Source organism: Homarus americanus, unplaced genomic scaffold (genome assembly GCF_018991925.1).
Source record: "Homarus americanus isolate GMGI-L3 unplaced genomic scaffold, GMGI_Hamer_2.0 scaffold25827, whole genome shotgun sequence".
In the NCBI taxonomy this organism is placed as follows: Eukaryota; Metazoa; Arthropoda; class Malacostraca; order Decapoda; family Nephropidae; genus Homarus; species Homarus americanus.
The window spans coordinates 3,467,263-3,482,573 of NW_024738300.1; the positions used below are offsets into that span (position 1 = coordinate 3,467,263).

The 15,311-nt window shown below is 41.2% G+C and overlaps 1 protein-coding gene across 1 annotated transcript in view; it reads right to left on the bottom strand.

The window, feature by feature from the left end:
• LOC121873931 (probable glutamate receptor) overlaps positions 1 to 15,311 on the bottom strand; it is a 65,971-nt gene that overhangs the window by 36,170 nt on the left and 14,490 nt on the right. Inside the window, exon 2 of the mRNA XM_042377810.1 lies at positions 15,150 to 15,238. Coding sequence (XP_042233744.1) covers positions 15,150 to 15,231 — 82 coding nt within the window. The 5' untranslated portion in view covers positions 15,232 to 15,238. The remainder of the gene's footprint in view (positions 1 to 15,149; positions 15,239 to 15,311) is intronic.

A 15,311-nucleotide genomic window follows, 5' to 3' on the forward strand; every position in this document is an offset into this window, starting at 1 on the left:
AATTCCCACATTGATTGTGGTTGTCCTCGTGAAAAGAAGATCCCTGTTTTAGAGCTTGAATTTATAAAGGCACAGAGGACAAAGGCAGAAGGCCAAGGAAGTATGCAAATGGGTTCAATAGATTATTCAGAAACAAAGAAGCAGATTGCTAATGCCAAGAAGAGAGAACAAATCCGAGAGAGGGAACAAAAGAAGAAAATGAAGAGTGAAGAAGCCATCCAAAGAGAGGAAGAGCTGTGTCAAGATGTTTATCACTTCTTTGATAGTTCTTCTGATGAACAGGAAGCAACATCAGATGATAGTTCCAAAGAGCCATCTGAACCTTTACCAAAGAAAATGAAATACAACACAAGAAATATTTCAAACATTGCTTTAGCTAGTATTCGCCACCATGCTGGACTTCGTGAGGCTGCAGAAATTGCAACTGCCGCTTGGATAGATGCAGGCCTCATCAGCCGAGAGGATGTATCTTTGGTGATAGATCATAATAAAATTAGAAGAGCACAAGAAAAAATAATGAAGGAAATATCTGATCAGCATGAAAAAGATTTAAGCGAGGGAGGGCTCTCCTGTCTTTTGTTTGATGGAAGAATAGATGACACAAAAGTTTTGCTAGAAGTAGAGGGAGTGAACAGAAAGTTTCCAGGTCTCATCAAAGAAGAACACTACTCTGTCTGTTCTGAGCCTGGTGGTCGGTTTTTGTTTCACTTTGCTCCCGAAACTGAAGTAGAAGGGAAGAAACATGCAGAGGTCATTGCTGATCATATTTTATGTTGGGTTCAGGAGAGAGGACTTGGCAGTTCACTGCAGGCTGTTGGTGGAGATTCAACTGCAGTGAACATCGGATGGCAGGGGGGTGTAATGACGCATTTAGAGAAAAAACTAGGAAGAAGACTTGTTTGGATTGTATGTGATTTACATACAGGCGAGCTACCACTTCGTCATCTCATCCAGGAACTTGATGGTCCTACAAAGAGCAACAACAAGTGGTCAGGTCCCCTTGGCATCATGCTAGATGAAGCAACACAACTAGAAATAAATACAACCTTTCCAAAGGTCGAAATTGGCCCTCCCCTTCCGGCGTTGTCTGAAGGAGTCATCAAAGATCTCAGCACAGATCAATCCTATGCTTATCGTATTGCCCAAGCAATAAGATCAGGAGAAGTGCCTCAGTCATTGGCTCTCTTGGAGATTGGACCTGTCAGTCACAGCCGTTGGTTGACTACAGCTCTTCGTTTCTGCAGGATTTGGATTTCCAAACACGAATTGAAGGGCAAAGTGCTGAAGAATTTGAGGTTAATTGTTGAATTTATTATTGGAGTTTATCTTCCCCAGTGGTTTAGTGTGAAACTTAATCCTATGTGGGTGGATGGGCCCAATCACCTTTTGTTTCAATTGCAGCTAGTAAGAACACAGAGGAAGGTAGTGAGGGACATCGTGTTACCTGTGGCAAGAAGGTCCGCTTGGTATGCTCGATCAGAAGCAGTTTTGCAAGCAATGCTTTGCAGTCAATGTACCAATCTCCGAACCGAGGCTGTAGAAGTCATTCTAAAGATTAGAGGAACGCTAATAGATGACGACCAGTTGGGAGACTGTTCGTTTCATTCAAGAAAAGTTCCCCCAATAAACGTCAATGCCACCAAATTGTCAGAATTGGTTGACTTGAGTTTGGAAGTCTTAGAGCCACCATTGACAACAAGTCTAACTAGCCAAGAATTGAGAAACCTTAAAGAGACTCCAATGCAGGTGCCGAAGTGGCCTTCCCACACTCAAAGTGTGGAGAGATGTGTGAAAATGGTCACAGAAGCAGCGGGCCATGTTTACAGCCACGAGAGGCGAGAAGGTTACATCAAAGCACAAATAGCAAGCAGACTACTGATGACAAGAAACCAAAGCAAAGAGAGTATGAAGGCATTGGTTACTTTCAAATAGACTACGGATAATAAAATATAATAATTTGAAACTTGAAACAGTAACATGTGTGCAAACGCTGGTTATGTTATAAATTCACAAATATGTACATTTAAAAATCCATTTGATGTAGGTAGGACTTATTATAAAAAAAAATTTATGCCAGAATATTGTTTTGCATGGTTAAAGACTACAATAAATTGCTACCAAATTACTCGATTTTCAATTTAGCCAGTTCACCCCCTAAATTGACACACCCTAGTGGGTAAGCCCAGCGTGGTCAGTAACCATTCGCCCGTGGTCATGGAGAGTTCCTGTATCTTCCATCCCAATCAAGCGTCGTCGCCGCGGGGTTGGATGATCTAGATATCAGGACAGAACTCTTTGATGTGAGTGCTGTAGTTGTCGAATCTGGTGAAAGTGGTGATGAAGGCAGTGATTATCAGCCTAGTGATCAAGAGGATAGCGTCGAGTTAGAGTTAGACGATGTTGTCTCAACAAGTGAGGAAGAGGAGGACCAGGGCAGGGAGGCCCAGCCTGAATGGCGTATCCACGCCACGCACTGCAACCCAGACAAGGGACAATGGATGCTTTTGTTTGGTCTGATGGCAGTAATTTCCAGCCTGATATCCCTGAATTCAGACGATCATCAGGTGGAATTACTTCTGAATTTCCTTGTACAGAGGAATCACGTGAGATGGATAATTTTTGTACTTTCTTCATGGACTTACTGCGTATCCGAGAAAATAAATTTTATCAGTAGACGTGTGACGCTGACCTTGGCCGTGGCTCCTCGCCACACATGCGTCGATGGAGTGATGTCGATGATGCCGAACTGTATGTATTTTTGACATCACTGATACTAAAGGCACATATGAAAAAAAAGCATTTCAGGAGTATTGGATATTTCCTGATGACATCACAGCAACTCCATTGTTTGCAAAATTCATGTCCAGAGACCGGTTTGTCTCCATCCTACGTTATCTACACTTCATAGATAACAACATTCCTGTGACTGGTGACAGACTTTGGAAAATAAGGACAGTTCTTACGATCCTGAAGAAACGTTTTGCAAAGTTCTTCAGGCCCTTTCAAACATAGTGGTGGACGAGTCTCTGGTGCTTTTCAAAGGACGTGTTGTTTTCGGAAATACATTCCCCCCAAACGACATCGCTTTGGGAACAAATTCTTTGTGCTGTGTGACTGCGAACTGGGTATGTCTTAGATCTCATTGTTTACATTGCAAGTGATGTAGACATACCGAAGGACGACCCACATGGTTTCTCTGGCGCTGTTGTCAAGAAACTAATGGATCGCTACTTTGGAGGGAATCATGTCCTCTACATGAACAATTACAGTACTATACCTCTCCTTCCCTGGCCAAGTTCCCACTTGAACATGACATCAGTTCTTGTGGGACTGTACGCAAGAACCGGAAACATTGGCTAGTGTTTACTGGTAAGCCTGCCCGAGGAGAGATCCAGCTGAAGCAAGCAGACAATATGCTTGCAATGCGCTGGCATGATAAGCATACTGTGCAGATGATGCCAACTGTTCACATGGGTGAAATGGTTGCCAGTGAAAAAGGGACTGGACCCCAGGAGAGGTCATGAAAAAACCTGACGCTGTCGTGAACTACAATCTCAACATGCGCCTCGTGGACAAGAGTGACATGCAAGTTGGCGCAATTGAGTGTAAGGAAATGTCTTAAGTGGTACAAGAAGATGTTCCTGCAACTTGTTCCGTGTACAAACCGGGAAAAAACCCTCTCTCAGGGTTTTTCAGAAACAAGTAATAACACAACTCTTAGAGAAGTGTGGCAACATTGTGGCAGCTGTACCACGACGTTACAGCCAATCAGGCTTACCTGACAGACTGATTGCACGTAACTGGGTTGTTCGTCACAACCTGGACGACCTGCCAACTGGTCCAGGTGGTCGTAGGGGGCAAAGGCGGTGTTATGTGTGCGCTAACACCACAAAGTACGCAGCTAAGCGTAAGGACGTGATGATGTGGTGTAAGGAATGTGACGTTGGTCTCTGCAGACCTTGTTTCGTGGAGTACCACTCAAAAAAAAACATTCTAAAACGATGTTGCACATGCTAGTAAATAGTGTAAACAAGTGATCGTGGGCGCCTTCGTGCCCAGTAAAAGTTTGAACGTTTGTACTTGCCTAGAGTACAGCGAATGAGGGTGCGCCAAGTCCGTAGACTTGCATGGTTAATTAAGGTGCGCTAAGTCCGTATACTTGCATCGTTTTCCATCGTAAATAAACTTGTTAACTAATGCATTTCCAAAGAAACCATCGACATGGGACCAGGTTTGTTCCACTCTACGAATTTTTGCGATTTTTGACCAAGTTTGATGAAAAACAATTGTGCCGTTTCAGCTGCCCCCAGCAGACAGACAGACAACTAGTCCTATAGTATATTAAAGTGATTACGGGCACGTTCGTGCCCTTGTGAGAGTTTGAACGCTCGTGACAGCGTACAGAGAATGAGGGTGTGCCAAGTCCGTAGACTTGCATAGTTAATTAGGGCGCGCCAAGTCCGTACACTTACATCGTTTTCCATCGTAAATAAAATTGCTAACTAATACCATCCAAAAGAAACCATCGACATGCAACCAGGTTTGTTCCACTCTACGAATTTTTTTGCGATTTTTTCACCAAGTTTAATGAAAAACGATTGTGCCCAGAACAGACACACACACAAACAGACACACGCCTAGTCCTATAGTATATTAGAAATCATAGTCGTGATTGCTATAATCATGGTCGTGGTTGTTATAATCATGGTCGTGGTTGTTATAATCATGTTCGTGGTTGTTATAATCATTGTCGTGGTTGTTATAATCATGGTCATCGTTGTTATAATCATGGTCGTGGTTGTTATAATCATAGTTGTGGTTGTTACAATAATGGTCGTGGTTGTTATAATCATAGTCGTGGTTGATAGAATCATGGTCGTGGTTGTTATAATCATGTTCGTGGTTGTTATAATCATGGTCGTGGTTGTTATAATCATGGTCGTGGTTGTTATAATTATGGTCGTGGTTGTTATAATTATAGTCGTGGTTGTTGGGCAGTTGGTGTCAACGGCCGTCTTAACGGATATTGCAAGTCAATATCAGTCCCATTCATTGACAACTGGGACAAGTTCTACGGCAGAAGGGACCTTTATGCTAGGTATGGGGTACACCTGTCTCGGGAGGGGCTGGCAATCCTGGCTGGGTCTCTAGAGGGGGCAGTTCAAAAGATATCGAAGTCTTTAAACTGCTAGGGGAACATATGGGCACGGGGGTGGAGGAGACTGTAGTGGGAGCGGGTAAACTAAGTGAAAGAATACAGGGAAATAGTGTTAGGAATGATGACAAAACTAAATTAGACAGGGAGTTTAAACCTAAACGCGGTAAAGGGAGGACTCAGAACACGACTAACTTAAATGTCTACTATGCGAACAGTAGAAGTATGAGAAACAAAATGGATGATATTAGGGCCTTCGTATGTACCGAAAAAATCGATATAATAGCATTCACTGAAACATGGATCAACCTAGACTCACGTGAGTTACCTGTCGAATACCAAATTGCGGATTACAAATTGTCCCATACTGATAGGCCGTCCAGGAAAGGAGGCTGAGTAGTCATATATGTCAGGGATAATCTGAAGTGTGAAATAAATAAGGAAATAAAAACTGAGCGGAATACAGAAACAATTTGGATAGAATTAATCGACTGAAGGGAAAAATTAATCATAGGAGTAATATATAGACCTCCCAATCTTGATAGAGTTAATGAGCGACTTATCTGGGATGAAATGCGCAGGGCTTCCATACACAACAAAGTCTGTATAGTAGGCGATTTTAACCTTGGCCAAATAGATTGGACTGACCTTACGGGTAACTCAGTATCAGAGGGTTTCCTCGAAACGATCCAGAACTGTTTCCTAAGTCAACATATAACCGAAACCACACGGGGTAATAATATACTCGATTTAGTTCTGTTCAACAGAGAAAACCTCATTAGCAATGTCGAGGTAGGGAACGATCTTGCAAACAGCGATCACATAGAAATTAGATTCCAGTTAGATTTTCAGGTCAAACGTAAAGGGAATTCCATTAAAGTCCCAGATTTCAGAAGGGCAAACTTTGATAGTTTAAAGAGGCAGCTGAGAGAGGCGGTGTCACGCTTGGATGTGAACCTGACAGATGACACCGACCTAATAACGAGATTTGAGATTGCCGAGTTCCACGACTATTTAAATAACGAGTTACTTAATGCACAAAGGCAGAACATACCATACAAAAAACTCAGATCAGACAACAATGACCCTAAATGGATGAATACTTACTTAAAGAACATTATTGGCCAAAGGAAGGCTATAAGTAGAAGGATAATTCGTGGCGAATTTTACCTCCGGGAGTATTATAAGGTATTGGCCGGTAGGGTTAAGACCGAGATAAGAAAAGCCAAGAGGAACTATGAACTGAAGGTAGCAGGGGAGGTGAAAACAAACCCCCAAAGGATTCTACCAAATGTATCAAACTAATACACGAGATAAGATTGGACCAGTACGTTCAGATACCGGCGAGCTAACTGATAACAGTTACACCACCGAAAATTTAAACATAATACCCGAGGCACTGACTCTATTCAGAGATAGTGAAGAAAACAAATTAAGCGAGATAGTAGTGACTACAGTAGTAACGATGTTAATATGCAAATAGACAAACTAAAGCCTAATAAGTCACCTGGTCCAGAAGAGATATTTGCCAGAGTATTAAAGGAATGTAAGGATGTGCTTAGTATGCCCTTAGCAAAGTTGTTTAACAAGTCATTAAAAACAGGTGTCGTGCCAGAATCCTGGAGGATAGCGAATGTAATACCGATTTTCAAAAAGGGGGATAGATCACTATCCTCTAACTACCGCCCAATCAGTCTAACATCAATAATAGGTAAATTACTAGAATCAATTATTTCAAACTCTATTCGAAACCACCTGGAGAAGCACAAGTTGATCAATGATTCCCAACATGGCTTCACAAGCGGGCATTCATGTCTAACTAATCTATTAACATTCTTTTCATCAGTTTTCGAATCCGTGGACGAGGGGCACAATTATGATGTGGTATATCTCGACTTTAGCAAAGCCTTCGACAGAGTCCCCCACGAAAGACTAATTAGAAAGGTAGAAGCACATGGCCTCAAAGGTAATATCCTTAAATGGATTAGGGCGTGGTTACAGGACAGGAAACAGCGAGTTAGCATTAATGGCACTAAGTCCCATTGGAGCAACGTCACAAGTGGAGTTCCCCAAGGCTCAGTACTTGGACCATTATTATTTATTATATACATAAACGACATAGATATCGGCATAGACAGCAACATGAGCAAATTTGCTGATGACACTAAAATAGGAAATGTTATTAAATCTGACAAGGGCTCCACAAAACTACAGGAAGATCTAAACAAATTTTTCGAATGGTCTGAAAAACGGCAGATGAAATTCAACATGGACAAATGTAAAGTAGTCAGTATAGAAGATGTAAACAGGGAAACCAGATACCAGATGAACAACGATGCCATAGAGAAATAAGACCGCGAGAGAGATTTAGGAGTAATGATAAGTAGGAACCTTAAGCCAAGTAAACAATGTGTTTTTGCTCGTAACAAGGCTAATAAAGTACTTGGGTTCATACAAAGGAGTGTTAGTTACAAGACTAGGGAGGTCATCCTAAAACTGTACCTTGCTCTTGTGAGACCACACCTGGACTACGCAGTTCAGTTCTGGTCACCTTATTACAGAATGGATATAGAATACTTGGAAAGAATTCAGAGGAGAATGACAAGACTAATCCCGAGCATTAGGAACCTTGAGTATAGAGACAGGTTAAAGCATTTTAATTTGCACTCCCTTGAGAGATGTAGAGCGAGGGGCGACCTGATAGAGGTGTATAAGTGGAAGGCAGGGCTAAACAAAGGGGACATTACAAAGGTACTCAAACTATCCAACCAGGAGCGAACTCGTAACAATGGTTTTAAATTAGACAAATTTAGATTTAGGCTTGAAATAGGTAAACACTGGTTTGGAAACAGAGTAGTGGATGAATGGAACAAGTTACCAAATATCATCATTAACTCGAATACGCTGAATAGCTTCAAACATAGGTTGGATGCTTATATGAGCAATAGAGGTTGGGTATAAACGGGACTGCCCAGTATGGGTCAATAGGCCCGCTGCAGTTTCCTCCATTCCATTATTCTTATGTTCTTATAATCATGTTCGTGGTTGTTATAATCATGGTCGTGGTTGTTATAATCATAGCCGTGGTTGTTATAATTACAGTCGTGGTTGTTATAATCATGGTCATGGGTGTTATAATCATGGTCTTGGTTGCTATAATCATAGTCGTGGTTGTTATAATCATGGTCGTGGTTATTTAATCATGGTCGTGGGTGTTATAATCATGGTCGTGGTTGTTATAATCATGGTCGTGGTTGTTATAATCATGGTCGTGGTTGTAATAATCATAGTCCTGGTTATGATCATAGTCGTGGTTGTTGTAATCATAGTCGTGGTTGATGTAATCATGGTCGTGGTTGTTATAATCATGGTCGTGGTTATTATAATCAAGGTCGTGGTTGTTATAATCATGGTCGTGGTTGTTGTAATCATGGTCGTGGTTGTTATAACCATAGTCGTGGTTGTTATAATCATGGTCGTGGTTGTTGTTATCATGGTCGTGGTTATTATAATCATGGTCGTGGTTGTTATTATCATCGTCGTGGTTGTTATAATCATGGTCGTGGTTGTTATAATCATGGTCGTGGTTGTTATAATCATAGTCGTCGTTGTTGTAATCATGGTCGTGGTTGTTATATTCATGGTCGTGGTTGTTATAATCATGGTCGCGGTCGTGATACTTACAGTATCTACTATACTATAAGAAAGAATAAAATAAAAGTTAGAATATTTAATTTAAGAAATATTCGCCATACGGAGAGGTTAAAATCATAAAAAAATAACTGTGAATCACCGATGATCATTCCGAGATAAATTATATTATGAAGAGAAGTGACCTTGATTCTAGTTATATTAGTCACAATCTGCTTAAGTCATCACCTGTGTTAAGTCATACTAGTCAACTGTACGTTAGTCAGTTTTAGGTCCATCTCACTTGACTGACCGACCATCAATGTTCTTTCTGAGCGAGGGTGTTAGTTTTCAATGCGTCTTATTATTTACTCTGGTGGATGTAAGACCACTTACCCTCACTAACGCAGCTATGGTCAATTTGGTGTTATTCTTATTTACGCTGGAGGATGTAAGACCTCCTACCCTCACTGACGCAGCTATGGTCAATTTGGTGTTATTCTTATTTATAAATTCCTTCTACTCTGTCTCAAGTCTATCCGCTCTGTCGATTGCCATCCCAACTGTCTGTTCGTCTGCGTGGTGTTTGAATGTACGCCCGTCTCTAATCTTTGTGTCGTCAAATCTGTCTGTCTTATCCGTTGTTGGCGTGTGTCTGCCTGTTTGTCTAATGTGAACCAGTCAGTTAGCTGTCTGACTGTCAATTTAGTTGACATATTGTCTATTTGTGCATGCATGAATCTGTCTATTTTTGTCAACCTCCTGTCTGTTTCACTGTCTATATTCACCCTGTGTCTATTGTAGTCATCTTCTCCATGCATTCCTGTTATTATAGTTTTATCTCTTCTCCTTTTCCACCCACAGGAATAAGTATACACTGTAGCTGTAAGGTCGTCTGATAACGTTGAAACTCTGCATCCAGACTCATGATGAAACTCAGCTCCCCCCCACCTGTTTTCTCTAACTATTTTCTGTTTCCCCTTCTTTATTCTTCTATTTACTCATCTTCCTTCCTTTACTAAACCAAACAACATAAAAAGTAGGCTAAGAGAAAAAGTGGGGGGAGGAGGAGGGAGCGTTACGATAACTGCAATCGTGGGCTGACAGCATACAGCGAATGAGGGTGTGCCAAGTCCGTAGACTTGCATCGTTTTCCAGCTTAAATCAAATCTTTAATTAATGCCTTCCTAAAGAAGCCATCGACATGAGACCCGGTTTGTTCCACTGTACGATTTTTTTGCGATTTTTCCACCAAGTTTGATGAAAAACGATTGTGCCGTTTTGGCTGCCCAGTACAGACACACATACAGACATACAGACGGACAGACAGACAGACACACGGCTAGTCCTATCGTATATTAGATAGCAGTATATGTGTACTTGTTAAGAAAACAGTGACATAATTGTGGAAAAAGTACACAGTTGTATGCATTCACTAGTCACTACCCATGAGCGCTGGCAGACAGCGAGCGAGGCATAATCGAAGCACCAATACCTTCACCACCTATCACCACCACCTCTACTCCTCCTACATGCAGTTATAGGAGAGCTTTTTGGTAAGTACCTACATTTGTTTGTTTATTTTACATTGTTTGTCCTTTTATCATGTTGTATCAAAGTAATATTACTAAAAGTAGTGCAATTATATTGTAGTGTAGTATTTATTATATGATAATGCTATGATTATGTTATGAATGTATTTATTCGTGGAATTATTGTTTCCTTGTGTGTGTGTGTGTGTGTGTGTGTGTGTGTGTTGTGTGTATGTTTGAGTGCTCCCTAATTAAAGACAAAGAAGACATCCTTCAGCGCTGGAAAGAGCACTACCATTCACTGCTCAACCGAAACACCGATGTGGATTTCCTGACTACCCAGCAGGCGACTCAGCATCCAGAGCTAAACCACCTCAGCTATCCTCCATCCCTAGATGAAGTAGCTACTGCCATCAGACAGATGAAAAATAACAAAGCCTCACGGACTGATGGAATCCCAGCCGGGGGTGTTCAAAGCAGGAGGACGTCTGCTTACCAGCCGTCTCCACTCTCTCCTGGAGAAAATATGGAGAAAGGAGGAAATGCTACAGGCTCTTAAAGACGCCTCTATAGTCAATATTTATAAGAACAGGGGAGACCGGGCAGACTGTGGCACCTACTGCTGGATCTCGCTGCTGTCCGTTGCTGGCAAGATTATTGTTCGAGTTCTCCAAAACAGAATTCTTCCTGAGGCGGAAAACTTCCTCCTAGAATCTCAATGTGGCCTTAGACCACCATATGACACCAATCACCCTCAGCAATTTTGACTGCCCACAAAATTCATCATCATTGTGAGGCAATTTCACAATGGCATGAGCGGCAGTGTCATGCACAATGGCACCCAGTCTGAGTTCTTAGCCAACCAAACGGGAGAAAACAAAGACGTTTACTGGCACCAACTCTCTTTTGCATTTTCTTGGCTGCCTTCATTACATCAAGTACTGGATGAGGGGTCTTTTCAACACAAGACGACTCCGGGCAGGAACAAAAGTGTAGGCAGCTTCTATTACTGAACTTCAGTATGCAGGCGACCTTACCCTTGTAACTCACACTGAACACAACCTACAGGAGATCCTGAACACCTAAGCATATACGTTGCACAATTAGGCCTTGAGGTGAATGTACAAAAGACTCACATTCCCTTTCAGCCTGCCCCTGGTTTTCCCACACCTCCACCATCCATCCAGCTTAACCGTAATACCCTATCTAATGTTACCCACTTTCAGTATTTCGGTTCCCACCTGTCCACCACTGCAGACATCGATGAAGAAATTTATCATTGGATCAGATGTTCATATCAAGCCCGTGTATTCAACTGTAGGTAGCTGAAATTATCTACAGAATTGCACGTATATCAAGCAGTGGTCTTCCCCACCCTGCTACATGGCAGCGAGACATGGGTCACATACAGGAGAAACCTCAGGACATTTGAAAACTTTCGCCAACGTAGTTTACTTTCCATCCTCCGAGATCGCTTGGAAGACAAGAGAACATATGCCAGTAATCTTGCTGACACCAACTGTAGAAGCATCGAGGCTACCATTGTCCATGAACAACTATGCTGGACTAGCCATGTTACCCACATGGACGACAGTAGTCTGCCAAAGCAGCTACTTTACAGTCACCTAACGAATAATAAACGTAACGCCGGCGGGCAACTGAAAAAGTATAAGGATTGTCATAAGACAAACCCGAAAAAGTGCCAAATCGACCCCCTCACCTGGGAGACGATTACTCCCCACTGTAACGCCTGAAAGAGCCCCACACAAGAAAGTGTCATTACTTTCGAGATAGTCCGATTGCATACCAAGGCAGACAAGAACCAACGTCCGAAAACGCTGCCGCTGACCATCCCACACAATATGTAGTCCTCCACACGTGCAATATATATGCCGGTCCCGTATTGCCCTCTTTAGTCACCTCAGAATTCACCAATGAAGGTGACATCCGTAATAACTCATATCATTGTATCATAACTGGATGATAATCATACTTGATTCCGAGTGACAGCAAAGTAGTGTGTGCGTCTGTGTGTGTGTGTTATAATAATAATAATAATAATAATAATAATAATAATAATAATAATAATAATAATAATAATAATAATAATAATAATAATAATAATAATAATAATAATAATAATAATAATAATTAACGGTTTATTAAAGAGCATAGCAGCCGGAAGGCTGAAAATATACAGTTACATAATTGGGGAATGGGTTTCGATTTACAAATAATATACAAGTAACATAAGTGATACAAATATGATATAAGTAACTAGGTGGGGAAAAGCTCAAATTACTGGGCATTTAAACATAGTACCAATGCAAAAAGTAAGATTTACTGGGAGTGAATACACTGGTTTATTACAAGTTATTGATATTTTTTACAATGGTTGGGGACTGGGCTGTTCTTATAGCGATCAGTTCGTGCTCGTATGGGCTGGATGTGGTTGTGGTGTCGAACAGCATTTCTCGGGCGAGGGATGTCAGGTGGTAGTAGGAGACGGTGTCGAGGATGGTGCAGAAGCTTCTCACCAAATTTGCAGATGAGGTCGTGGTAATGGTCAGTGAGAGCCGAGAGGGTCAGTGTGTTGAGCGCTTCTTGATATATGGAGTAGGAAGGGGAGAGAATAATCTTGCATGCCCTCTTTTGCACTTTTTCTTTGTGTTTACGTTGTGTGGCATTTAGGAAGGAAGACCAGGTAGGGGAGGCATAGGTGAGATTGGGAAGTATGAATGTTGAGTAAACACTTAGGAGCTTGGGTGCAGGAACTCCGAGGGATTTGAGTTGGCGGAGGAGGTGGAGACGGAAACTGGAGGATTTGACAACTTCACTGACGTGTGATTCCCAATTTTTTTTTTTGTCCATGGTGACGCCGAGGAGCTTAGTGGATTCTACAACCTGGAGTGTGTTGGGACCTAAAGTAATGGAAGGGGGTGGGACAACGTCGGAGGAGAGGTTGATGTGCATAACTATGGTCTTGGTATGGTTGATGGTGACGTGGTTGCTGGTGGCCCAGATTTGGAGACTGTTCAATAAATCCTGAAGGGCGGTATAGTCGGGAGCAGAATTGTTGACGCTGATCCCAATGGTGGAGTAGTCGACATATTTCCAGCGAGCAGGGGTTTCTCTTAGGGCATCATTTATAAGCATAAGGAAGCATAGTGGTCCCATCTTGTTGCCTTGGGGGACTCCACAGGTGAGTGACTGAAAGGTGGAGACAGCCCCTCGAAAGCGTACAGCTTGACGCCGGTCACTGAGGAAGTCTGTAAGCCATGGTATAAGACTTCTTCGAAACCCGAGGTCGATAGCTTTGTTGATGATTAAATTGTGATCGACTAGGTCGAATGCTTTAGTGAAGTCAATGAAGGCGACAGCTACAGACGTTTTTCGTTTCTCGAGATGGCGGTATACTGTATGTAGTCGAGAAAGCTGACAAGACAGTGAGTGGTGGAGGAAGTTTTCATATTACCAAATTGCTGAGGGTCTATGGCTCCTGTGTGTGTGTGTGTGTGTGTGTGTGTGTATCACGCTAGAGATAATTGCAAATAAAGCCTTAAAAAAAACTTACGATCTGCCGAAAAGATAAAATTTTGCTTTATTAATTCTATAAATTAATGCAAATTAGGGAGTATTTATTAATATTTATTTTGCTTTATTTAATATAAAAATCACGAAATTATACCTAATATGAGTTAGGTTAGCTGAGATTTAGTGTAAAGTTACTCATGATATGCATTATGATACCATTCATGATCATTTATGGTCAGTTAGAATTCCACCCCCCCCCCCAAAAAAAAAGAGAGAAATATAAAGATGTATCGGTTATGCACGCAAGTTAATGCTATCTAGTATATATTAGCCTTGTCAAGTATTACTCCATAGTCTGTACTCACCCCTGAAGATGAGACTTCCACGAAAGCGCTTGGGAACTTCATGTTTTCTTGTTTCCTTGTGGTTATCAGCATATATATATATATATATATATATATATATATATATATATATATATATATATATATATATATATATATATATATATATATATATATATATATATATATATATATGCTGATAACCACAAGGAAAGAAGAAAACACGAAGTTCCCAAGCGCTTTCGTGTAATTCACATTTTCAGGGGTGAGTACAGACTAAAGAGAAGTACAAAACAAGGTGTATGAATACAGAGGAGAGTGAGACCAGGTCCATAATGGTCAGGTATTGGGTAATGACCCTACTAATCTTTAAATAGTCCACAACGGTTGGTGGTCAGGTCAGATGGTAAGGTGACCCGCCCTTCTCACCTGGTTAAAAATCTTATTAATTACAAAATTGTCCAGTTTGTACAAGCCGTTACTTAAATTCATGTTGAATGCTTCGGTATGTTTAATAAGACTAGATTCTATGATGTTCCTACTATCAATTGAATTACAAGGTAATAGTGAGGAGGCATTATCCCAGTCAATACGATGCTTGTTATCCCTCAAATGAACAAACAGAGCACTGGATTCCTGGCCTGTCCTAACACTGTATTTGTGTTGTTTAATTCTAGTTGCAAGATCTTTACCTGTCTGGCCTAAATAAAACATATTACATTCCTTGCAAGGAACTTTATAAATGCAACCAATTGTGTTGTTGGGGGAGTTCTTGATTAACTTTTGTTTAACAGTGCATGAGTTTTTAAATGCCACATTGACGTTCCAGGTTTTTAGTTGTGAAGGAATGTGTGAGATATTTTTGTGAAATGGTAATATATATATATATATATATATATATATGCTGATAACCACAAGGAAAGAAGAAAACACGAAGTAACTGTATCTACTTACCATACGAGCGAGGAAGACGTACTACTGCCAGCGAGGCAGTGACAGCCATTAGCAGTAGTAGTGTTGTCTCGAGTGCTCTCATCTCCTCCCTCCACCACCAGACCAGCATGTGATAGGAAAATATCATATTTAAAGCACTTGAGGCATTACTGATGAGAAAAC